Raw genomic sequence first — 27,215 nt, forward strand, 5'->3', positions numbered from 1 at the left:
ATATTACGACCTCGTAAAAGAAAACTTTGTTGTTCTCTGAAGGGCGGGCTTGACGGACAAAATATTTATTCTACCACACACTGAGCACGCTACCATATATGTATGTATCAGAATGACCAAAGTATTGTAATGGCGAGACGTTAAACTTCACTCCATTATATTTTTAAGACCCCTTTTTAACAGTGACGTCACTTACGTGATAAATAATTACAACTACAACTATATTATGTACACATACGCAGGCTCTTCAAAATGACATAGACACATTCTGTTGTTTAAAACGTAAAGGTTCCTTATCTGTCATCTAATTACCCATGTCAAAAAGACGTAAATAAATTGCATCCCTCACTCATATATAAAGGGAGGGCAGAATGTGACACATCCCTGATGTTGGAATGACAGGCTATTTGACAAGTGTGGATTATTATAGCTGTTCCGTTGTTGAAGTCGTAACACCCTTTTCTTACATTATCACCTGTCAGTCACGATTTTATTATTGAGGATAGTGAGAGTTAGGGATACGAGTTCTTTCATTACACATTTACAGAAGGACACTAAAATGACACGCAGGCGATTTCTGTGTTTAATTGGTGAGTATTTTTTTTAAAAATATTTTTGTTGGGGCTATTTTATTTAGATATATAAAATACAGGTTTCCGTATGCTCGGATTCAAAGTGGATTTTTTGTATTGTTCAGACATGGTTTTAATCGGTTTTTTTTTTCTGGGATCGCGTTATATACAGCAATGGTGCTTAATCCTTGATAATCTAACTTCTGGGAGTTTTGGAAACACCAAAATCCAATCGGTTTTAACAAAACAAATATTAGTTTTATTTCTTTTATATCTTTCCAGTCTTTATTAGCCCTGTCTGTTCAGAAAAATAGGACGTAAAACCCCATTTAATTTTAGTTATTTCTTGTCAAATTTATTTTCTTCTTCTTCTGCTGAATTATATACATGGCTTACAATATTATGTGACAACAGTCGCAAAAGCTAAACATTGTAAATACGAATGTCTGATTGGGTTACCTCAGTGCCAACTGAATTTATTCTTTCTTTTTTCTGCTGAAATGTATACCAAACAGTCGCAAAAACTGAACATTGTAAATACGAATTTGTTGTAATTGGGCAAATTATTGGAATCCAAGGTAATTAGTATACCGGTTGTGTGGACATCAAACACCAGTATCTGTCTACACAATATTGTAAACAACGGTTCGGTATTTATTACTCTCCTGCTTGTTTACCAGCAATGTCTTAACATATTTCTAATACTGGATACACACAAAATTTTTTTTTTCAAAAGAATAAACGTAATGATTTAGTGTGTAAAATTAAACTGTATGATACGTGATACATAAAGCAAATTTTTACGACATAAACAGTATATTTTTGTTTATGCAAACTTAAAAAATGTAATAATATGGTAATATCTTTTAAGAGATGCCCTTTTAACAAAGGTGTAAATTTATTATATATTGGAAGGGATGTTTTGGAAGACGTGGACTGTCACTTGGCTGTCAAGAGGATTAGTAACACGTTATTTCACATCCTTAATTTAGTATTATAGCTACAGGCTACATGTTTATTCTAGTTACATTGACTGGAGTTAAACATCACTTATTGTCATTATTATATTGAACATATTGTACAGATTTAGGTATTAGTTTGTCCTGGTTATTAGCTGAACTATGTCTTTGTCGACTTACTTACAATATTAAAACGGCAACAGCGAATGTATTCGGCACAGCTTTCTCCGCCACCAATACGCCCTCACTCCCACCCCATGCCATGTCCCTTAGGCTACCATTACAATGATATATTTTATCGACTATCTTGTTGACAACCCTTAAGTTTGAATAATGTCTGTGACAGGTAATGTTACAAGCATTATTATTAAAATATAAACATAAAAGGACATTACCCAGAAAGTGATCACGGAAGATTTAAAGAGCAATAGTCCCAAAGCTAAGCAACTCTAATCTCAATAAACTATATAAGCTCAATCTGGATACCAATTAGGACTTTAGACCATTGATTGTTGGTCCATTTAATATTTGACAAATAGGAACACATTACTTGCTATGAAAACTAAACTTAATACCTGTAAGTCTTTCAAAATATTTATTCGCTATAAAGACCCTTTAAGGCTAATCATGGGAAGTTTAGGCGATTTTCAAAATATTTCTCTGATAAATAACAAGATGTAGTGAAGGAGGTAAAGTCGGTTCAAATGGCGGCCTTGCCCTTCACTTTGTGTCTTTTCTGAACATTTAATATTCTAGCATTGTGGATCTGCTTATTTTAAAAGATATTAAAGGAAAGTGTACTGGATATGATAAATAGCGCTAATATCAGGTTATTTTGCTTTTTCAGTTTGTGTGAGTTTTGTATCAGTAGGTATGTATATATTATTACAGAAATAGAGAGAGACGGGTCTATAACGAAAGTCTCTACGGCCAGTCTGCGATCTTCTACTATATATACGGTGCCGAACACACGCAGTTGCATGTACTGCATTCATTTCTGATTCGACATATTAAAACTTCTTATAAATCGTGTACGCTATAATTTATAGATATTTATATACTTTTTGTCAGATTTGCAATAACATATACATATTACAAATCGGAATTTCTCTTGTATTTAAAAACAGCTAACAATTAGTATTGATGAAATATTGTATTTATTTAGAAAAGTACAACAAATATTGGCTGGGTATGAGACCTATCGAAATAGGAAGTGGTATGAGGTGTTTTAGAAAGAGTACACATACTATGAGCATATACCCGAAGTACCAAAATTTTTTTTTGAATGATTACTTTTTATCTATTTTTCCATCCTTTCTGATGTCGGGGAAATCACATCTTATGAATAGAAAGTCGGTTTCAAACTGGTATTTCCTCACAGTCTTATATAACAAGTCTTCATTCCCAGAGAAATGATCAGTGAACTAAAAATCGTATGTGTGCCCGTTACGCCGTCTACTTCCTTTTTTCCTTTTTAGGGGTTTCTACTGGAATCTTTAAATCGTTCTTATGGATCAACCAGATTTATATATTAGAATTACCAGTATTTCTATCACATGATGTATTCTTGAATTGCAAATAAGTTATATTATTTACTTATGATTTGTCCGAAATGATTTTCATAACTAGATGATTGTGTTTCTTTATTCTAGCTGGACAAACCTCCCAATCGACACCCAGTGTCGACAACTCAACTAGCCTTTTCCAAACAACAGACACACTTTCGAATAACCCTAGTAATGTCGCCCCTTCAGCACCGACAGTTAATTCGTCAACATCTACGCCAGGAAACAGTTCGATCTTAGCTACATCAGACGCACAAAGTCAAAATATTCCGTCAACGACCACTTTATCAACCTTACTGTCAACCGGTATTTTAACGACTCAAACAGATGTGACAGCAAGACGGGCCATGCTGACCACGACCACGACCTCATTGCTGACTGCCCCGGTCAACGATCAGTCTCAACCCCAATCTAACGCACAACAACCCAAAGCCCAGTCTAATAACACACCCAATACAGCTGGCCCCCAACATTTTCATAATATTTCTTCAACTATACCAACGCAGCCGGACCTACAGTCCCAAGCTCAATCCCAAACAGCGCCCGTGGGAAGCCTTGGCGAATTTGGCATGACTAGTAAGTATTTAATTCTGTGTTGACACTTTGAAAGATTTTGATAATAAATTGTTCTGATTTAATTTAACCATATCTTGTTGTTCATTAAAGATACATTATTTAAGAGCTAAATTTGCCTATTGCAGGCCTTTCTATAGGCCTTAAATGTTGTGTAAATTATTAATTAGACATATATTAACATGACAAGACCATAATCGAGATTCTTACTAGATTAGAACGGTTCGGCCAATTAATGATTTAATTTAAAAAAGGAGAACCGGGGCTAAGACTCGAATATACCAGTACAGTAGTTACGATAATAAACAAACGATGCACACATTATCTTGTCAAAACTACAAGCAGCGATAACTTGACTGAGAATAAAGTAATTTGAATGAAATTTTCAATATATTCATATTGCAGTATCCTTATCTAAATCTTACATAATGTATCTTTAATGTATCTTGCAACTTATAATGTCTTCTCCTTCAGAGAAAGGAGAACCTTGTTCTAGGTAAAGCTGCCTGTCATAAAATCATCAGAAAATATATTGGTTGGTGTGTGAAATAATAGGAACATCAAAAATGACTACACGACGGTATTAAAAGATATCCCCTCTAAAATTTTAAAAGTTCATTCCCGGGTCATTCATGAACACGTGTAATTAATATTAGAAAAAGAACGTGTATGTTTCTGTGCCACGAAATGTCTGTTAGACTGACATGTGAGGATGTTTATAAACTTCACTGCTCAACTCACATTTGTCATTGACATGTGAACTTTTAGTAAGGTTTTGGACAACTTGTATATTATATACTCGAGGAATTATTTTCGTTAATGGTCAGACATGGAAACACGATTATGGATCGTTGTTTTTAGTTTTCTCTTTCGTTCAGCACTTTCGAAATGGTTCAGCGGTTTGTTTGACTTTTTTCTATTTTAAAAAAAATTGTTTAGATATTGTTTTTTTGTTTTTGTTTTTTGTTTATATTATATATTATATTTTGTATATTATATTTTTAGTGTAAACAATTATATTATCATGTTGTATATTCCAGCTACTATATTGATATATTATAATCTTTCCGTTAAGGTTTTAGATTATAATATGTAGCTGCTTTTTGAGCTTCTAGTCGTTTCGTTAGTTAAGCGCGTGTAAGCTATAATTTGTGTCTTGATGTTTTCATCAACATGTAATATTTAAACAGTATGTCAACATTTATACTTGATGTAACGTGACAATAATAATATGAGTAGACATCTGAATATATTTACATAATTAATATGGCTAACAACCCTGACTTCTTATAACGGTAATACTGTAATTTTAAGATAATTATAATTCACAGATCGTTTGAAAGAGAAATGCTTCAATGGACTGTGACAGGGAATTCAAAACCTTGATCCAGCGATACATTTTTTTATCGTTATTTAAGCAAATGCAAGTACTTGCATTACAGAATGATCGAAACATCTTAAGCTCTGGTGCATTGGTGCAGATATTCCAATACCGAATGCCTAGAAAACGTATAACGGTTCCTATAAGGCACACCACCAGAGTCCATCTGAACATAAACTACTGTCCTATTTGTACTTTATCAACTATGCATATTTTTATTTCAGTGACTTGTCCCACACCTGTAGATATACCAGGGGCGTCATATAGAATTTTCGGTGCCTTTGCTGTATATCAATGTCGTCCTGGTTATTTAACTGCTCGTTATGTTTCTATGTGTTTACCTGATTCGACATGGCTGCCACCAAATATTACGTGTAAACCAAGTAAGTCAGATACTTGTATTGTATATTATAAATATAATGCGCAAGTGGTTGTATTATAGCCATGTATCTGGGCAAATTAAAGACAATGATGGGGCCCATCTTGCTGAGAAATAAATGAAATGAAGTTTAGCGTCCTACTTTTCGGCAACGACCTGGGATAATGAAGTTGGTCGTACTCCATACAGTGTTCTCTGCTCTATACCGGAAATTTTTCCCGGACATCGGCGCTACGGCCTACTTTTATTTCGATTTTCATCTGTCCAGGGTTATTTTACGTGGACGCCAATGTGTATACGGGATCTCAGTTTTCGTCCCATCCGAACGACAATACGTCGTCTCTTACCAGGCCATCCGCAATGCACCACTGACTAGGGCGAATCACGCCGGAAACAACCGATGAACTTTTTCGGCCAACACTGGGATCGAACACGGGACCTCCGGGTTAGCGAGCTAACATCTTACTCACTTAGTGAAAAATGAATTGCTTTCGAAGCGTAGATGGTATAATACGAAAAATTAAAATACAAGATTCCTTAATTTAATTGAATAGTTGAAACTAGAGAAAATACATTATGTTTATAATGATTTATTAGTAACTTTGGTAGGCTGTTAAATAATAGTGCTCGAACATTATCCATTTTAGAGGATTGTGGTAATAAAATACCAGTTGTTGATGGTGCTACATCTACGTATGATAAAACGATATTTGGATCTAGTGTGATGTATAGGTGTAAAGAAACGGATGGTTATCATTATGAAAGTGGGACTACAACTGTAACTTGTGGTGCTGATGGTTTATGGTCTGATATCAATTTAAAATGCGCTCTTAATACATGTAAGTATTATATAGATATATAGGGGTTTGCATTTCCAGTTAGCCGAATTTATGTAACATTTAAAGATATGAATATCATGGTAGCCCGAAAAAAAAATCGGTAATGCACGACACAAGACTATGTCCTAAAATACAAATGCGGTTATTCGCTCGGTATGTCACTCGGCATATTAAGAAATGAAATGAAATGGAGTTTAACGTCCTACTGTTCTGCTCCTAACCTGGGCTAATGAAGACGGGCATGCGCCATACAGTGTGCTATGAGGGAAATTTTGCCCGGACAGCTGCACTACGGCCTACTCTTATATCGAATTCCAACTGCCAAGGGATCTTTTACGTGCACGCCAATGTGTACACGGGACCTCGGTTTTTCGTCCCATCCGAACGACTAGACAGCTTTCCTTGTCAGCCCCTCCGTCCTGCATCACTGACAAGGGAGAACCACGCCGGAAAATCTGGATGAACTTTCTCGGCCAATGCAGGGATCGAACACCCGACCTCCAGGCTAGCGAGCTAGCGTCTTACCCACTTATCCACGTGATCCCCCACTCGTTATATTAGATAATCAAGAATGGAGATATAATAGAACCAACTGTGTGACTGTCAAATTATTGATATTCATGCCTTTATAATGTAGTATTAGATTTAATGGGTTGTGGACGAGCTCAGTTTACAAAAAGGAGTTATTTTACATTATGAGAATAAAAATATATGAAAAGACTGCGAATTGCGAATTTAATGAACTCAAATGTTTTTGATGAATTTGGAAATATTGTGCATTTCTTCGATTCTGTATATTATTAAAATTGTATTAAATTACATGTATGTTATTTTTTATATTGTATCATATTATTGTGTTATTTTTATATTCTTTTTTTTTAGACAGACCAATGACGCAGAACTCTCAACAAATTCCACAAACGTCCATAATGCCAAAGAGTAAGTCATTGTAAATATATAGTATATAATTACAATTATAAAAAAAAACCTCACAAGAGACAAGACGTAATGGATGTATCATGGTGTTTATATTTTTCATATATTTTTTAATCTTGTCGTGTTATTTTATTAGCAGAAAATAGCCTAATGCGAAATCTGGGACTTTTTGTTGCAACGGCCGAATCAGGTATGTATTTTAATTTTATTACATTTACATTACATCTAGATTATATTAAATGTACAAACTAAGTGTGCTAATAATAATAGCTGAACATCAAGTACTCTCAAATTATAATTTATATAAATACAAATTATAAGCCAGGTGTAAAGGTTACATGTTGTTCTTATTTTTCAGCTTTATCTTCGAACAATAAAATGTCAGCATTTGGTAAAGTATACAAGTTTCTTCATTTTGATTACATAATAACAAATTTTAGAAGTGCTCCTGAGTTAAAGCGTTCTCATTGTACATGCATCTAAAACGTTTTTGAAAGTAAATTTATAGTTTTCGATTAAATACCGAAGTGCGGCCAGTCTATATCAGCATTTAATTTTACGCTCGTTTACTTCACTTCATCTTGTGTTTGAAAAATGTTTATTTAAAGAACTCTTCCCCCAAGGTGATATCGAAGACAACCAGTTCATATTGGCCAAAAGACGTTTTGTAGACGGCGTTCAGTTATGCGCAGATTGTGATTCTACTAATGAAAACCTGTGATACAAAAAATTAAGCAAAATGTTTTGAAGCTTTTGATTGGTTGTCTAATGAAGTCAAAAATATTTATTAGTTTGTCGGTCACACACTGATCCGCAGTGAATATTCGCTTGGCCGCTACAATCACTGATAAGGATGACATCGATGCGACTTAATGACTACAAAATATTAACTTTTTTCTTTCGACAAATTAAAATCTGAAACATTTTTTTTAGTATTAGAAAAATAAAAAAAAGGTGTTTGAAGTATATCTTGATAAAAAAATTCCATATTTAGCGTAAATAGGTACAGAAAATAGTACGCGAAGGCGTAAAATGGGTAAAACGATATAATTCTGCCCGTACCAGTTCATATTACTACGTTCGATGTAAACAACGCACGTATGACCATCAATTTGACGTTTTTTTCTGTTTGTTTACTCTGAATTCTTTCAGAAGTACATTTTTTACCGTCTAATCTGATTGACCTGCTCGTGTTTGTTTTAAAACAACAAAAACAAGCCACAGAAGTAATCTTTTTTGGCGTTATCGATGCCATCTTTGTTGGTAAACATTGTGATGTGACGTCACCCTTAGAACTACAGCGGTCTGACCTTTAAAAGGTCAGTCATCTTGGACAGAGATAAAAGACGGATATCGCATTAGGTCTGTAAAACAGATTGTGTCGGTCATAGGCCAAGAACTGTGAAAGCAGACGTTATACAACCAGATAGTAGTAGTAGGCCCAGAACCTTGTTTACAATGTACGTCATCACTACTGGGGAAACAGATTTTAAATAACCTGCTACTACTACTAATGTCTCTATCATACAGAAAAATATTCTACGAATATTAGTCTGGATGCGTTGTCAACATTTGAGAACAATAGGTCATCGGCTAGATTATCCGGTCTTTTACATTATCATAGACAAATTCAAAGGGGGGTAACTAGTCCTAAAACAAGATGTTGACGCCCATGAAATTAATTTAAGAATTCCATTTCAAAAAATCCATTTGATTGCATTGCCAGTTCAATATCCAAATTTTTTTTATTGTAGAATTTCTCTCTTCATGGGCCATATATGTTTTTAAATTAATCCTAATTCGTCGTCACGATTTATGTTTGTTTATATTAATGGAAGAATTATGGGATTTATTGCGGGAAGGGGCGCAACTCTTACTTGATTTGGCCAAAGATACTGGATAATCAACCACATTAAAAACCAAACCCCCGGTTACGCATGGGCAATGGACTTTTCGTGTCCGTACGTCGAAGACTAGGAGGTTCTAGGTGACCGAGACTACTAGTAGTACTAGACCCAAAACGAACTCATCAGTCGAATACACGGAATGAAAATAAGAAGTAGTTTTAATTAGATTAAGTACAACTAAGATTAATCAATATGAGAAATGCCATGGAGAATTTAAGAAAGGGCGTCGTATATCCAACATTGTGTACGATTCTTATAGTAACTTGCTTATAGTAAGTTTTGACATCGATAAGATAAGATAAGATTTTATTGTATCGAAACATCCATTGAGGACAGCATACAATATAAACATATACATAAATTTATAACAATATGACTAATCATATATATATTTACAAACAAGACAAATGATAATTTTAATCTAGCTTACACATTTACTAACAGAACAAACAGTATGATAATCATCTCAGAATACACTTTTACCTCAAACTGGTCTGATAATAACACAACATTCAACACAGGTATGATGAAATATACTGAGCGCCATGGAAAACGCGTCACTTAGTTTTTCGTATAACAAAATGATCCTGTAAACATATCTTATTTATTTTGCTTCTTATTGTGAACAATATTCAAATGGGAACACATCAATAACAACACATTTGTACACTTATGGATGTTTAATCTGTCTTCAAGTCAGAGGGGTTAAAACCAAAAGTACGACACAGATGTCAGTAGCGCGTGTGTCCTCCACGGGCTCTTACGCACGCTGTGCAGCGACGTCGCATGGAATTTACCAATGTTTGAAAGAAGGCCTGGGGCAAATTGTTCCATTCTTGGACAAGAGCAGCTTCTAAAGCAGCAATGGTGTGCATCTGTGGTCTCCGATACAGACGGCGTCCAATCTCATCCCAGACATGTTCTATCTGTGCCATGTCCGGAGACATGGCTGGCCAGTCAAAGACATTGATGTTGTTAGCAGCCAGCTAGTCCATACTAAAACGGGCTGTATGCGGACGTGCATTATCCTGTTGGAAGTGCTGAAGTTGTGGGTGCGCTCGAAACATCGGAACAACAATTGGTTGCATGACATCATCACGGTAGGCTACAGCATTAACGCGACCCCTGCAAATGTGTCGGGCGGTCCGGTGATGAAATGTGAAGCCTCCCCACACCAGTACACTTCCCCCACCCCATCGATTCATTTCGAAGACGCAGCAGTCTGCAAGACGTTCCCCAAGACGTCCCCACACACGTTGACGGCCGTCAGCGTGATAAAGATTGAAGCGACTCTCATCACTGAAGAGCACACTTTGCCAGTCTACTCATCTCCATGTCTGGTGTCCTTGAGCCCATATCAAACGCCGCTGACGGTGATGATCCCTGAAGATAGCTCCAACATAAGGTCGTCGTGCACGGAGTCATACTTCTCTTAGACGACGTCTTACGGTGTTGGCACTTACTGGTCCTTGTCTTCCGACGACTGCTGCACCTGTTCTAGTCGCTGGGCGGAATCTGTCACGCAGATGAGTGACCCGGATGTAGCGGTCTTGAGCCTGGGTTGTAACGCGTTGTGGACCAGGACGTTGACGGTCACGTGTTGATCCAGTAACTCGAACACGTTCCACCAACCTTACAATAGTGAACTGATGACAATTGAAGTGTCTGGCAATAGCACGTGTAGACATGCCAGCCCTGGACATTCCCATGGCGTCATTCCGTTGATTTTCAGTAAGTCTCGGCATCTCTAGTTCGATTACACTTCCCCCACCCCATCGATTCATTTCGAAGACGCAGCAGTCTGCAAGACGTTCCCCAAGACGTCCCCACACACGTTGACGGCCGTCAGCGTGATAAAGATTGAAGCGACTCTCATCACTGAAGAGCACACTTTGCCAGTCTACTCATCTCCATGTCTGGTGTCCTTGAGCCCATATCAAACGCCGCTGACGGTGATGATCCCTGAAGATAGCTCCAACATAAGGTCGTCGTGCACGGAGTCATACTTCTCTTAGACGACGTCTTACGGTGTTGGCACTTACTGGTCCTTGTCTTCCGACGACTGCTGCACCTGTTCGAGTCGCTGGGCGGAATCTGTCACGCAGATGAGTGACCCGGATGTAGCGGTCTTGAGCCTGGGTTGTAACGCGTTGTGGACCAGGACGTTGACGGTCACGTGTTGATCCAGTAACTCGAACACGTTCCACCAACCTTACAATAGTGGACTGATGACAATTGAAGTGTCTGGCAATAGCACGTGTAGACATGCCAGCCCTGGACATTCCTATGGCTTCATTCCGTTGATTTTCAGTAAGTCTCGGCATCTCTAGTTCGATTCCTTCACACGTCCAACAACAAATTACGACAGATTGACGTTTCATAGTTCATGTACTGCACATTAAGTTGAAAACATGCTTTTAAAGGGCTTAAACAGAATGCTGCACGTGAATATTGGGTTTTTCTAATATGGCAACCTATAAACACCGAGTGTGGTAATGAAACAAGCAAACAATCACAATGAACAATGCATATACTAACAGGATGCCCGGTGATAATCTTAAGTAACACAAATATGGATAATTTTACAAAAAGACAAACCTATAAATACATATTTACTTTATATTATTGATACAGGCACATATCTTTTTACACAGATAGATACCTCGATTAATCATTGTACATTCCCATTCCTGTGCTTAGAGTAGGTACATGTACATATTTACAATGGGTAGTGCATTAATGGGTATTTAATTAATAAAAATAAGCACTATATTGGCAGTTGACTAGGGGATTAATGGACGACATTTATACTATACAATATGATACACCTTGACAGCTATTGCTACATATTCTATATGGTATATCACGTGTCACTTCTCAACAGGCAGCACACAAACTATGAGTTGTGGTTTTGCTTATTATAATTTCTTACCAATGACTTTGTTACAGAACTTCTGAGTGCTTTCAAGACTCTGCTGTCAGGCCAATCAGGTGATGTATATTTTAGTTAGTTAGTTGCTGTAATATGTATGCTTTCGTAGGTTTATTTGATTGCTTAGACTACAAATATATTTCATGTAAATGTTTATGCTTTCCTGATCTTATTATGTTGTTTTGACTACATATAAATTAGATATCTATCTCTAGTTTGTTGTTGTAGATTAGATGCTTATGCATTTATAAGCTTTGTTTGCTTAAAATATATAATGTTCTTTTTGCTTTCGTGAGCTTATTTTGTTGTTTAATCATTAGATGTTCTACTACTGCCTGAAGCGTCGTAAATTTTAAACTGATTTCTTCTATTATGAACAAAATCCACTGTGAAATTAGTTATTCCAACCAATAAAAAAGGTCCTCTCTTGAAGAATTCGACTTATTTACTTGTATTTTCGACTCAGTACAAGACAACATGGCTTTCGTCACGTGTGGGCGAAACCAATGAAGCTGAACATTGCAGGGGTGGTTTAACTTTGACAGCTAGTTTGACAACCACGCGTTGCAATCAAAAAAAATCGCGATCATTTCGGTCTTATGAGTTTGGGCAACGGAAAATATCAATTAAAGGCAATTACATAGAAGACTTATATTGAAACCATTGATCGCCGGTCTACAAAATTTTTTTTACAATGAAAAAATCATTCAGACTCGTTAAAATATAGTCATATATAAAATAAAACTTTCCAATCTTCTTTATATTATAACTAATTTAACAAACAACATGAAGTTCACGTCATAAGTGTATCGTCAATTTTATATCATTATTTCAATTCAATAATAACCGGTTCAATAACATCTATAAAGCGTGTTACGGCAGCCCTGAAAGTGCCTATTGGGTGGGTTTATAATGCTAAAAAAACCTCGGAAGAAGCGCACCATTGCTTCCAGATTCGACAGGTTTGACCGTAGTGTGACAAGAGAAACTATCCACAGTCTGTATAGAAAGGGGCAAAGGGCCAATATGTAAAGCTATAAATTTTGCAGATATTTTACTAGAATGTAAAAGATGGTAACAAAATAATGGAATACGGGCAGTTATATGCGTGAAAAACCAAACTGACTTATAGCTTATTCTTATACAAAACTAGAATTGTGGTAAAAGTACCGAAAACCCTTTCGACGTGGCATGCTGTCACCCCTTTATACGAAATGATCTCTTCTAAAGAGTGACGTAACCAGCTTCCATTTTGGCATTGCTCCTTGTCAAAAGTTTGCGGGATATTCGTTGGAATATTTAATTAAAATTTACTACGGTTCACACAGTAACTTATCACTCAAATGTAAGTTATATCTATTTAGTTCAAGCTTAGTAATAAACAATAGTAAATGCCTTTACAGATATGGAAACATTGAACAGCAGTTTATTCTCAGGTGTGTATATGTAATTGCCACATAGTTGCGCTTTTAATTTTAAAACACAGGCTTATAGACCATAACAACTATTTTGTTTATTGTTATTTGTTTCGCTTTAAGACTGGTATATTTGTCTATAGGGGTGATTCTTATATCATATACTATATAAGATTTATCCTTAGATTCACCACAAGGTTAATTTTTGTATCCCAACACAGACCTGTTCGATGCGTTTTCAGTTTGGCACAGAATATAACTATGTAGCCAAATCATGTCAAATCGATTACCGATTTCTAAAGTGATAGTAAATGTTAGTTTCAAAAATGTTTGTAACATTAGGGCTATTAATGATAACATTACTTTTGATTACCGAGATGCAAATTATTTAAGATTCACAATTAATCGTTTAGTAATAAATTCTTAAGATACTTTTATCATTTTAGGGATAAGTGTTCCTGTTGCACCAACTCCAATTCCAACAAGTTTTCCCAGTCTGGATCAACAATTACCAGGATCATTTCCAGGAATTCCACAACAATTTCCTCAGCAAAGCAGATTTTTCACAAATGCACCTTCCCAATTCTTTCCACAACAACCACAGTTTCCGCAGTCGAACTATCAAAACTATCTGCAACAACAGCAACCACCACAACAGCAAAACCAACAACAGCAGCCGTTTCGAAATCCTTTCCAACAGCCAAGCAATCAGTTTCCATATAATCCATTTCCATACAATCCAAACAACTATCAACAATATCCATCTCAACAATTTCAACAATTTCAACAACAACAGTATAACCCACGACCAATGAACCCGTATCCACAACAACCTGGAATGAATATGTTCACTCAACAACAACCTACTGGTAACACGTTTCAGCAACAGCCCACCCAACAGCCTGCTCGAAATGCCCTGCTACCAAGTGATACGAAATCCCAAACAAATGAACAACAGCCTGACTCGCAACAACAAAATAATCTGGTACCCGTCCAAGCACAGCAACAACCTGTCCAGGCACAACAGCAGTCCGTACAGGCACCACGACAACCTGTACAAACACCACAACAACCTGTTCAAACACCAAAACAACCTGTTCAAAATCCGCAAGTAACACAACCTTTATTGAACAATGTTCCACAGCAGCTACAGCCTGCAAACAACATGCTTGTACAACAGCAGACATTTGCGAACACTTCTCCGCAAGTTCCAAACCAGTCACAACTGCAAAGTTCATCAGCACAAAATCAATCACCACAGCAACAACCAGCCCACACTATTATACAGCAGCCCAATCAACTGTCTCAACAAACCCCACAACAATCAAACACAGCCCTTCCACAACAAACTCGACAACAACCACAGTCAACAAATAATGTGTTTTCACAGAATTTACCACAGTCTAACAGGTTTTTACCAAACGATCCGCGACCACAAAATCAACCTACACAACAAACGATCCAAAATACCATGCCACAACAACCCACACAGCCACAAACCAATGTGTTTTCTTCACAAAATCAGCCGACACAGCAACAAACCAATGTGTTTTCACAAAATCTGCCAAACCAACAACCGATTAGAAACACCATGTCTCAGCAAAACCCTCAACATCAGCAACAATCTCTACACAACACTCAACAGCAGCTGCAACAAAACCCCCAACAGCAGCAACAACCACAACAAAACCCTCAACAAAAGCAACAACCACAACAACCAACACCTCCGTTCAGACAACAACAGCCACAACAACAGACAATGGGACAGTTTCCACAAAATCCGAACACCAATACTAAACCCCAAGCAAACCAGCCCGGAAATAGCCCAACTCAAGTTTCACGTGCAGGTACGCCAATTTTACTTTTTCAATTTTCACATGAAAACCAGCATTGAAAATATGCAAATAAGTTTGAATCTGCATTGATTGATCAGATCCTTGAAAATGAAGAATATTTCATTCATAAATTTATTAAAACAGTAATTACAATTTTACAGAAATGGAGAATGCGTTACGTGGAATTCTGGGGCCTGGTGGTTACAACTGTAAGTATAAAACATAAAATATAACTCCATATAATAGTTATTTATTCCTACATTTTGTTTTAAAAATCAACATCAAGCAACGAAAAGAATATGTATATTTTTTTACATTTAAAGCAATGAGTCCACAGTTAAAAAGGGTTCTGCTGGGACCTATGCCGGTTACTAATACAGCACCAACTAACCAACAAGTTAAAACACCAACACAGACCCAACCTCCTGTCACAGATCCATACATGGCAATGTTAGCTAGTGCCCAGAGTAAGTAAACTACACAGCGCCAATAATCTATCAGTTTCAATTCATATTTTTCATGAAATGTAGAAAGAAAACAGATTTATGCAGTAGTTTAATAACTCAAACATTTTTTAAATTTTATCTTCTTCTAAGAAAATATGGGGATGGTTATGTTTGGAAAAGAATGAATTACTTTGGTATTGATACAGGGATAACGCTTAGCATACTAGGAATAAAATTGTTTTTATTTATGGCATAGTGTATGCAATTCTGTTACTAAAGTGTTCAATGTTACATTACATGTTTATCAACACATGAATCATGCAATTCCTATGAAATACCGGTAATTGTGTTTTGACGAATTTTTCAAAACTTATAAAGCAGTGCAGGTTATATGGTATTAAACGGTAGTTAATTTCATAAAGCACTTATAGAGCGATAATCATTTTTGTTTTGTTTTTTTAAAAAAAAATGACGTAGGCGTGGAGGGCACAGAAATGAAGACTGAATAGAACAAAATTTTCTTATGAAAGTATACATCTGTTTTAAATACCAGTACTTGATCTCTTTAGATTTATTCATCCGTATTCTTACCTAATGTTTCTGAAAGCAGGAATGATTTCGAGGCCACCCGAGTTCATCATAGCAGACCTAGAGCTATTTGAGTATTCAACTGGAAATAGATGATTGGATTATTGAATCGGTTGAATAGTAAACTGGAAATAGATGGCTGGATTATTGAATCGGTTGAGTAGTAAACGATGCAATCTGTTATTAATTAATTTCAGAAAAGGCATGGGAACGTGTGGTTTCGGCTATAAGACAACGAATAATTCGTTTTTCAGGTATACATGTTAAAGCTTTTTAAATATATCTTATATTTATTTTTATATTTCTTCAGGTCTAAATAACAATATGAATATGAACAACATGTTTGGTTTCGGTGGACAGCCTCCAAACAACATGAGCGATCCTTTCGCAGCTATGGGAATGGGTACAGGAATGGGCTTAGGTGGAGCATCGGGAATGATGAATAATCTTATGATGGACCCCGAAATGGTGGCAGAAATGAATGAACGTGAGTCTATTAATATTTTAAAAAGAGACCGTACAAATATACTGAAAGTTGTTTCTTACAACTTTTGTGTCCAGGAAAAAACCAAATTATTCATGTACATATTGTATATAAATATATATAAACATTGGACCTTATATAGATATATCTATAGGGAGTTTTGAGATACCGTTTTGAAAGATACTTGTGAGGTTCGAAGGTTCCGACTAAAATGTAATTATATCAAAAGTTCATTTATTTTTTTATATTATTTCAGAGAGAATGGCAGGTTTGTTGTTTTTAATGATTACCTATTATTTTAACCAATTATTTAGTTGATATTTCGCTTAAATGCTACGGGTCATATAGCTTTCTGTGTTTGTGAAATCTACCCCAACCATTTTAATATAGATCTATGTTTGTTTATCTTAACGCCAAGCAATGCAAATAAATACAATGCCATAAAAGACATTTTTAGGGATTTTTAAAAAAAAAAAATGTTTTTTAATGGTGAGCATAAACTCATTACCTTATATAACGTTATTATCTTGTCGTTTATCATAAAATGCTTAATGTCTATTACGTGCTGGTAGCCTAATATACGGTGTGCTCTGTGTGTGTATGCATAACTGTAAAGTGACGGTCTTTCCTTCCATGGACTATTAAACTCAGATTTACTTTCTTTTATGAATTTTGTTAATTGTGAGATTATTTCTGATTGGGTTGGTGCTTACCAACTGAATCGAGTTTCTTACTTTAGAGACTGTTCCTTTAAAAAAATTTATATGTATATGTATGTGTATATATCTGATTTTATATAACCTTGTTGCTACAGCTTCCCTATTGACTGGTTCTGCAAATGCTTTTGGTATGTATACAACATTATGTTTTTATGGTGATCACTGTGAATATCGCCTCTTACTATCGTGATTCTATTTCTGGTATTTTATTTAGTCGGTTTCATTGAATAAACAAAGAATACCATTTACCTTCTGTAGATCATAATGAACCATGATGATAATACAGACTTCAGTGTTTACTTTATGAAACAAAATAAACAAATAAAGCCAGTATGATCCACCATCATATTATTACTTTCACTTTTTTTATTTAGGTGGTGCTGGTTTAAATGGAGGAATGGGTGCATTGAATGGAGTATTGGGTGGTGCAGGAAACAAACCCGGGACAAACCCTTTAGGTTTGCAGTTTTACTTTGCTGACCTATTTATTCACAAAATTTCATTTTGATTTTTAATATCATTTAGGTTTTAAAGCTTTATCATTATTTCAAAAGAAAGCTGACGAGAGTATATACTGTTTCCATTTAAATTTAGGGAACAGGAACTAATAGAGTAAGCAAGTGCAACTATGACAGCATCCGCTTTTCATATTCCCAATAACCAATTTGATGTTGCTTTCTGTCTATGAGCATAATTTAATGTTAAAATATTTTATATACTTACAGCTGCCATGTTTGGACCAAGTTTACCGGGTAGGTGAATTTCTCTCCTTGTCGCTATTTATTAAAATGTACGTACACATTAAAAGCATATAATTATTTGCTGCAAGTTATGACGAGTGTCGTGCATGAATAAGGTATGCTTACTCTTCCTGGAACACACGATACGACTTACTGATGTGTTTTGTAATCATCTGAAATTGGGTTTATTTATGGTATTTCGAGAATTGTTTTTATTTATGTCGTTGTGTGAAGGGCTTTGCCACTTACTTTGACATTATGGATTTTATTGGCAAGTCGTGCGCTGTCTTTTTGAGATATTGTGTTCATGTTCAAACGACATTTAAATACAAATTATCTATTGTAAGATATTATCATCAAACATCTTTTATATTTATTAAGGATTCGGTGTTATGGATCCTCAAGGTAAGGTACACTTTATTAAAAAAAAATATTAAAGAGGCATTATGCAAGTGCTAAGCTTGCCTATTGCATGACGTGTTAATGGCTTCAAATTTTATAAACATTATTATTTAGACATTAATTATTCACATGGCAAGCTCATATCCAATTCTCTAAACAGTTTCCATCTGCCAATCATGCCCATTTCTTGTCAAAACTTTATAATGTCGTTCAGAATAAAGTAATCTCACTAAAATTTTCAATAATATATTCATTTTTATACGCCCACATGGATATGTGGTCGTATATTGCCGTCGCAACCGTCGGCGGTCAGTCGTACACAATTTCTTGTGAACACTCTACAGACTACATTTATTATCTAATTATTTTGAAATTGATATGCTGTTTACATTAGTGAGACGAAGAAGCCCATTTAATTTCAATGATTTTCGTTAATTTCTTCTGGAGTTATGATCATTGTTTCACTTTGTTGAACGTTGTGGACACTCTAACGACAAAACTTATCTTCCGATCTGTATAGAATGTGTATAAATCATTTAAATTAATGAAACGAAGAATCCTATTGAATTTAAGCAAGTTCCGTTAATTACGGCTAGAGTTATGACCCTTGTTTCACTTTGTTGAACCTTGTCAACGCTCTAAAGACAAAAGTTATTATCCGATCTGTATGAAATTTGTATACACCATTTAAATTAGCCAGACAAAGAAGCCTATTGAATCTCAGCTATTTCCGTTAATTACTTCTAGAGTTATGGCCCTTATTTCACTTTGTGAATGCTCAAACGACAAAAGCTATCATCCGATCTGTATGAAATTTTTATGCATTATTTAAATTAGTAAATTACTTCCAGAGTTAAGGCCCTTATTTCAATTTGTAGAACCTTGGGAACCCCCAAACAACGAAAATTATAATCTGATCTGTATGAAATTGTCTTGTAAATGCCGCCATTACCTACAAAAGAATAAATATGTGACAACCCTTGTCGACCGCACGGACGATTTAGCTGCTATGGGCGTATGTTTCATTGCCTGGCAACCTATATTTCATAATCTGTGTTTGAAATGAAATGAAATGGGGGTTAATGTCCGATTGGGCTAATGACGATGGGCGTACGCCACGCAGTGTGCTATAACGGCAACTACCAAGTATTATTTAACGTGCACACCACCGTGTACACGGGGCCCAGGTTTTTCGTCCCATCTGAACGGCTAGGCCCTCAGCTCTGCACCACTGACAAGAGGAAAACCACGCTGGAAAATCCAGGGGAACTTTCATCTATACTCTTCCAAAAAAAAGTAGGGGATATTCAGAAACAATACAAAACTGCGGAACTGCACTGCTGTTTTTATTAGAGGTAACCAGTGTATGTTAATAATAGGCCAATTGCCTACACATGAAAATAAACAGTTCATATGGGCGGCTTATCTGACAGCCCCAATTCACTCGCAAAGAGATACACTGTCAAAAGTGAAAATGGATGTTTTTATACGCCCACATTTTCATGTGGACGTATATTGTCGTCGCGCCTGTCCGCCCGTCCACAATTGTTTGTGAATACGCTACAGGTCACACAATTTTTATCCGATTTCAACGAAACTTGAAATATAGGTTTATCACCCTAAGATCTCGGTTCCTTTCGATATGGGCATGTATCGTACTGTAACTTCATGGATTATGGCCCCTGATTGTACGTGTTTAGCTTGTGAACATTGTAGAGGTCACAATTTTTATCCGATTTGGTTTAAACTTGAAATGTATGTTTATAATCCACATATCTCGGTTCCTGTCGATATTCGCGCATATCGAACCATAACTTCCTTAATTATGGGCCCTGATTGTACGGAATTTCGCATTTTTAGCTTGTGGACCCCATAGAGGTCACAATTTTTATCTGATTTAAAAAAACCGTGTGAATATATCACCGTTACACCCTAAGAATGGTTGAGTTCGAATTTCGTAAATATCGGACCGAAACTGACGGACAAAATGGCCGCCCCTCGTTCGCAAATAGTGTCAAAATATTGCGTATCAGGGTTGTGGACCCTCTGGAGGTCACAATTTTCATCTGACTTAGATGGAACTTGAAGTGCATGTTTATAACCCACAGATCTCGGTTCCTGTCGATATTCGCGCATATCGGACCATAACTTCTTGAATTATGGCCCCTGATTGTACGAAAAATCGCGTTTTTAGCTTGTGGACCCAATATAGGTTACAATTTTTATCCGATTTAAAAAAACGTTCTAATATATCACCCACCGTGACACCCTAAGGGTGGTTGAGTTCGATTTTCGTAAAAATCGGACCGAAACTGACGGACAAAATAGCCGCCCCTCGTTCGCAAATAGTGTCAAAATATTGTGTATCAGGGCTGTGGGCCCGCTAGAGGTCACAATTTTCAACTGATTTTGATGAAATGTGAAATGCATGTTTACAACCAAAATATCTTGGTTACTTTCTATTTTCGTGCATATCGAATCGTAACTTCCTGAATTATGGCCTCTGATTGTACGAAAAATCGCGTTTTTAGCTTGTGGTCCCTCTAGAGGTCACAATTATTATACGATTTGAAAAAACGTTCGAATATATCACCGTTACACCGTAATTTTGTCTGTGGTTGAGATTCATCAAAATGGCTGCCTCTTGACGCAAATAGTGTAAACATCTGGAATATCAAAGTTGTGCACCCTCTAGAGGCCACAATTTTGATCCGATCTTGATGATACTTGAAATGCAAGTTTATAACCCAAAGATCTCGATTCCTTTCAATATTCGCGCATATCGGATCGTAACTTCCTGGATTATGGCCCCTGTTTTAGCTTGCGGATTCTCTAGAGGTCACATTTATTTTTCGATTTTAAAAACCGTTTAAATACATCACCATTCCACCATAATGAAGCTTAAGTCGAATTTCGGGAATATCGAAATGAAACTGCCCGACAAAATGGCCGCTCTTTGTATGCAAATTGTGTAGAAATGTGTAATACGAAGGTTGTGGACCCTCTAGAGGTCACAATTTTTATCCGATTTTGATGAAAGTTAAAACACAACTTTATATCCCAAAGATCTCTGTGCCTTTTGATATTTGCACATTTAAGGCCAAGATTATTGCCCCCGATTGTACAAAAAATCGCGTTTGTTTTTAGCTTGTTCTCTATCCATCTCTTGCAAAATGTGGGCGTATCCTGCCTGGCAGCCGCTGGTTGTTTTTTTGTCTTAATAATGAGTAATTACACCAATCCTCAGACATTCAGCAATTCGTCGTGGCATGCTCCTAATCAACCGTCCAATCACGATTTGGGGCAATCTGACCCACTCCTCTTGCTGTGCCACGGCCAATTCTTGCAGTGACGTCGACGAACACGTCTCCCGTTCAAATTAAACGTAACACACTAAAGCAAAGGTACGCTAAACAGTAAATCGTATGCAAGAACCGATAGGAAAGCAAACATGGATAGGATAAACTAGCAAGCGGCAGTTTTCATCAACCCTTCCTTGAAGTGTCAAATTTGACAATGAAACACTCCCACGTGTATGGCGCTATTGCGTGTCGCATATGCAGCTCAGTGGTTCTGTTGGGGCGATAAGTTCTTCATCTGTGAACATACTCTCAAAACATGTCAAGAGTCCATGACTATTTATCATATGACAACCTGCATAGGTATTTGCATTTCAATATCCCCTATTTTTTTTAAGAGTATAATATGTTGCACTATTAAAGCAAGAACGGTCAGCCTATTCTCTAAATCTTGCATAATGTACCTTTAATTGACCTCGGTGTTAATGCACCGGCGTTTCATGGACGCATCTTCCGGGGCTGATTACATGAGCATGATATTTGGTGGTAATATTTGACAATGACTGTATCCGAGCTTGAATCCTGCCTAATTTCTAATGAATTTTCTATTGTCGGGACACAACCCCCAGATCCTAGTGAAGATATCTATAGTGTGCGATCTCTGAAAACCACGGGCTATCTTCAGAATAGCCGAAAATCCTAGCTGGCGGCCAAAAATCCAGAATAGAGGCAGCAATTGGCACGAAAAGTATTCTTTCAATACGAATTCAAGTAATAAAAGTATACACGTGTACTATGACCTTTCAAGGGTTTTTGTGGGACGCGAAACACGAATATGCCATTTCGAAGCTGATGGGGCTAATGGAAATGGACTAAATACGTACATATGTAATAATAACAACCATAAATTGTTAAAGACATCCACGAATCTTATCCTCCATAGCTATCATAATACATTTTAATACATTATATAATACTAGTAATGTATTACGCCGCACGACTCGGGAATTCCAGAAAACACACGTCAAGAGTCTAAATGTTTTGAATTATCTCTCGGACATGCGCACTTAGATTGAGAATTATTGTTATTTAGGGAGTTATCGACGGAGAAGATGTCTGGAATGATTTATGGTTGTTATTTTTATATGTGTTGGTCTGTAGTCGCAAAAATGCTTAATTTGTGTATACTATCTCCTTTCAAATTATATCTATCATCTTGGAAATGACATATTCGCGTTTTGCTTTCCCCACAAGCTCTGAAACGACATATCACACGTGTGTGTTGCTATTGCTATTGAAAGGAAACTTTTGGCGCCAATGTCTGTCGCCAGTTTGCATTTTGCTCGACATGTTGGATCCGCCGTTTGTTAGATGAATCGGAAACTGCCAAAAATGAGTCCGGTGTCCAACGAAACCTATAAACTGATATATTACACAGGTCATTTCGCCAACAATGTCTGTCAAGCTCAATTTCAGAACATTTTTCACCGCTGTCTTGGATCTTCGGCTCTCCTGAAGTTTTCAGAGGTAGCAAATTACAAATATCTTCACTAGTGTCCCTTCTATCAGAAACTATCGCCAAACCTTGTTCCCCGAGAAATTATTACGGATCTGGTGGTTATGCCCCCGACTAATACGTCTCCGTGTGCATTTCGTCGTACATTGTCGCCCGTCGGTCTTGCATTCACTGTTCAGGTTATAGATTTTGATATTTCTTTAGAATTTGCCAGATTTATTAGTCATAAACATGAACTTAGTCGATATTCTAAGTGTCACATCAATTTCTTTTATATCAGTTATCGTCTGTGTCATCTAAACCTGGTAATCGCTCTGAAGGTCCGAATTTTTTCACACATCATTTTTATTTTCGGACTAATTTCTTCCGAAATCGTGTAATCGTTGAGATTTAGTTATCTTGTATAGTCATAGTGAAGAATAGTATCGAAATTCAGAGTTATGTATCAATCATTTAAATTTTTTGGGCATCTGTCACCGAAACCTTTTGGGTGCTCTGAGATTTCTTTTATGGAAGCGTTAAATAATGGCAAGTCGAGAAAGGGCCCCGAAGTAAACAACTTAGATGCTGATGGGAATTTCTTTCGTTACCGAGCAACCTATAAATGAATTTAATAGACTCAGTAGTTGTTGAGAAACATGCGGCCTTACTATCTCACCGCGTACTTATTTGTCAGGCATACCACATTAATTCCTGATCATTATGATACTAACAGTATTGGCATCACGAAATTACGTCATCTAAATAGACTTACATCAGATTTACAACTAAAAGCAATGGCAAATTTTGAATTAGATGCACTAAGCGATTATGTAACTAACAAAATACTTTTTTTAAAAATAAATTACAGGTACAATGCAAGGTGGTGGTACAGGAAATCCGTTTGGTAAATATTTCTTATAACAATCGAAGTAGAAAATATTAATAGTTTTTCCCATTCATTTTTCATCTCATTTTAAATATTATTTGTGGCAGTAAATACGGAGTAGATCATACAGAGGAACGCGATGATTAATCTATTGATATATTAATGTAGATTACAAAGGTGATTGAATGCTTAAGCTAACTTATTAATTATTCTATATTAAGAATACCTCTTCTACTCTTGAACTATTTTGCCTACATTAATTCAAATTCACATTAAGATAATTTTGATTTTATGTCGTATTTGCGTGTTTTTCCATCCACATTCAACTTCAAATATTAATTAAGCGGTTGGTATAGTCTAGCCAAAATTATGTAAATATTGAAATTATTATTGTTTATTTTATTTTCAAGATGCTATGATGACTGGTGGTCATCCAGGTGAGTGAACTCATGAACTACTTTAACAAATGCTACAACTTCCACATGTGGCTGGACATCTCTCTTTGATTTAGTTCAAAATAATCTATTGAATTCGATTGATCTGATGTTATTTCGATTAGATTTAATTTACGGATTTAACATTTAAAATGTAGAATAATGAGCCCACACCGAATTAACTGTAAATAAAAGATTATACATATCTATAAGAACACATGTTTGCTAGTAGGAGTAGAAGTTGATGTCTTTTTGTTTGTATTCGATTATATTTATGTGAAACTATCTGGTGTATAGCCAAAGTATGTATTCAACACAATTTCTTTAAAATGACTTGATGTTATATACTCTTCAAAAACAGTAGGGGATATTCAGAAATAATACAAAACTGCGGAAATGCACTGCTGTTTTTTTTTATTAGAGGTAACCAGTGTATGTTAATAACAGGTCAATTGCCTACACATGAAAATAAACAGTTCATATGGGCGGCTTATCTGAGTAATTGCTCCACCAATCCTCAGACATTCAGAAATTCGTCGTGGAATGCACCTAATCAACCGTCCAATCACGATTTGGGGCAATCTAACCCACCCCTCTTGCAGTGCCACGGCCAATTCTTGCAGTGTTTTCGGTTGACGTTGACGTCAACGAACACGTCTCCCGATGAAATTAAACGTAACACACTAAAGAAAAGATAAGCTAAACAGTAAATCGTATGCAAGAACCGATAGGAAAGCAAACATGGATAGGATAAACCAGCACGCAGCAGTTTTCATCAACCCTTCCTTGAAGTGTCAAATTTGACAATGAACCCTCCCGCGCTATTGCTTGTCGCATATGCAGCTCAGTGGTTCTGTTGGGGCGATAAGTTCTTCATCTGTGAACATACTCTTAAAGCATGTCAAGTGTCTATGACTATTTATCATATCACAACCTGCGTGGGTATTTGCATTTCAATATCCCCTATCTTTTTTGAAGAGTATATTTAAAGACCATAAATTTCATTCAAACTGGTAAATACTATTGTTTTCTGTTATGTATTTCAGCTGCTGGCAGTATGAAGCCCGGGCAACCTGGTATTATTTTTCATCTTTTATAAACGTCTCAGATTGACCGTAATTGTGTTTTAATATAGGAGGTTTCGTTCATGAACGAAAACAAGAACGCCACCGATTTTAACCATAAGCAGTTTATGCGGTCAAGTGTTTCATAATCTTTTTATTGTTATGATCTGGACCGCATGACGTTTTATATGGTGTTTTTCTCAATTATTCATATTGTTCGAAATTTCTAAATAAATATGTCCATCTAAAATTAACTGAATTTGTGATAAGAAGGGTCAAATTGCGAAAGAGTTATTCAGCGGAGTCGCCGTTTCCCCCGAGCGTTAACAATAACAGCTACGATTATAATAATAGCCTTATCCGTTTAAATGGGGTCCTCTATTTTTATTTAAAAAAAGGATGATTTTTTTTGAATATAAAACCAAGTGACAGACATAAGAGAATGGAAAATAATGTTTGATCTTGATAAGTGTGTCTATAATTTATTAAATATGACATTTTATGGTATAATCATAATAATTTAACCCCTATTATTTTTTTCAGGAGCACAAGACGCCGCCTTAAGTAAGCTATGAATTATAATTACATTGTAAACACCATCACCAGAGACAATAATAATATTGTTTGTTTATGTTTGTTTCAATTATTGCGACCAACAAGTCTACAAGAATATATGATAATTGCATCAAGACGTGTTACCCTAGATTATGTTATATAATCTTGTCAATGCTCCAATAATTTTAACTGTATATTTATAGCGTGTGCTTTTATTTGTCTGAACACCTATGTGCAGTGCTAGCATGACTTGGCTGCTGTGGGCATGTTTCTTTGCAATGCAACCTCACTAAACTTTAATGAATAATTTTGCACTTAAAAAAAATTCCAACCATTTTGTTTTGTTTATGATACATTGTTTGCTATTCTTTTTATCGATATCGAACTTCAAAATACCTCAATTTTCGCGAACGTTTTAAAAAGTCTGATCATATTTATTTCAGTGGCTTTATTAAATGGAATGGCACGTAAGTATATAACAGTGTTTAGTATAATATGTTTAATGTGACTTTAATATTAGGACAGATTAATCTGTGACAAATTTGATATTTTAGCGACATATGCCAATGGCGATTCGTTAGCTTAATGTAATATTTATTAGAATGTATACGGTCTAATATTATTAATACTTCGTTTGTCCAATAGCTAGACTGTATACAGTCCGTACGTATAATTTATCCATACTTCCTTTTATTTTTGTTTAGTTTTCTTTCAAGTTCTGAGTTTATAAAACAAGGGTAAGGACTGAAACATTTGGACAGTAGTGGGGTTTACCATCCAGATCTTGTCGAAATAATGCCGTCGGAT

The 27,215-nt window shown here is 36.0% G+C and overlaps 1 protein-coding gene across 3 annotated transcripts in view; it reads left to right on the forward strand.

Annotated features, from left to right (window-relative positions):
- Positions 1 to 511: 511 nt before the first annotated feature.
- LOC126816700 (mediator of RNA polymerase II transcription subunit 12) overlaps positions 512 to 27,215 on the forward strand; it is a 35,003-nt gene continuing 8,299 nt past the window's right edge. For 2 of the 3 annotated variants that reach the window (XM_050543436.2, XM_050543440.2), the window contains exons 1-23: positions 512 to 590; positions 2,379 to 2,402; positions 3,184 to 3,672; positions 5,275 to 5,433; positions 6,077 to 6,268; positions 7,151 to 7,207; positions 7,341 to 7,394; positions 7,563 to 7,595; positions 12,061 to 12,102; positions 13,447 to 13,479; positions 13,905 to 15,305; positions 15,455 to 15,502; positions 15,617 to 15,760; positions 16,638 to 16,814; positions 17,068 to 17,079; positions 17,905 to 17,988; positions 18,256 to 18,282; positions 18,652 to 18,675; positions 24,338 to 24,373; positions 24,766 to 24,792; positions 25,836 to 25,865; positions 26,397 to 26,417; positions 26,852 to 26,875. In XM_050543436.2, coding sequence (XP_050399393.2) covers positions 560 to 590; positions 2,379 to 2,402; positions 3,184 to 3,672; positions 5,275 to 5,433; positions 6,077 to 6,268; positions 7,151 to 7,207; positions 7,341 to 7,394; positions 7,563 to 7,595; positions 12,061 to 12,102; positions 13,447 to 13,479; positions 13,905 to 15,305; positions 15,455 to 15,502; positions 15,617 to 15,760; positions 16,638 to 16,814; positions 17,068 to 17,079; positions 17,905 to 17,988; positions 18,256 to 18,282; positions 18,652 to 18,675; positions 24,338 to 24,373; positions 24,766 to 24,792; positions 25,836 to 25,865; positions 26,397 to 26,417; positions 26,852 to 26,875 — 3,169 coding nt within the window. In that variant the 5' untranslated portion in view covers positions 512 to 559. Of the gene's footprint in view, positions 591 to 2,378; positions 2,403 to 3,183; positions 3,673 to 4,501; positions 4,569 to 5,274; positions 5,434 to 6,076; positions 6,269 to 7,150; positions 7,208 to 7,340; positions 7,395 to 7,562; positions 7,596 to 12,060; positions 12,103 to 13,446; positions 13,480 to 13,904; positions 15,306 to 15,454; positions 15,503 to 15,616; positions 15,761 to 16,637; positions 16,815 to 17,067; positions 17,080 to 17,904; positions 17,989 to 18,255; positions 18,283 to 18,651; positions 18,676 to 24,337; positions 24,374 to 24,765; positions 24,793 to 25,835; positions 25,866 to 26,396; positions 26,418 to 26,851; positions 26,876 to 27,053; positions 27,072 to 27,215 lie in introns of those variants that run through there. The other variant, XM_056099704.1, reaches the window with a different exon arrangement.

The sequence above is a fragment of the Patella vulgata genome, chromosome 3 (genome assembly GCF_932274485.2).
Source record: "Patella vulgata chromosome 3, xgPatVulg1.2, whole genome shotgun sequence".
Taxonomy (NCBI): Eukaryota; Metazoa; Mollusca; class Gastropoda; family Patellidae; genus Patella; species Patella vulgata.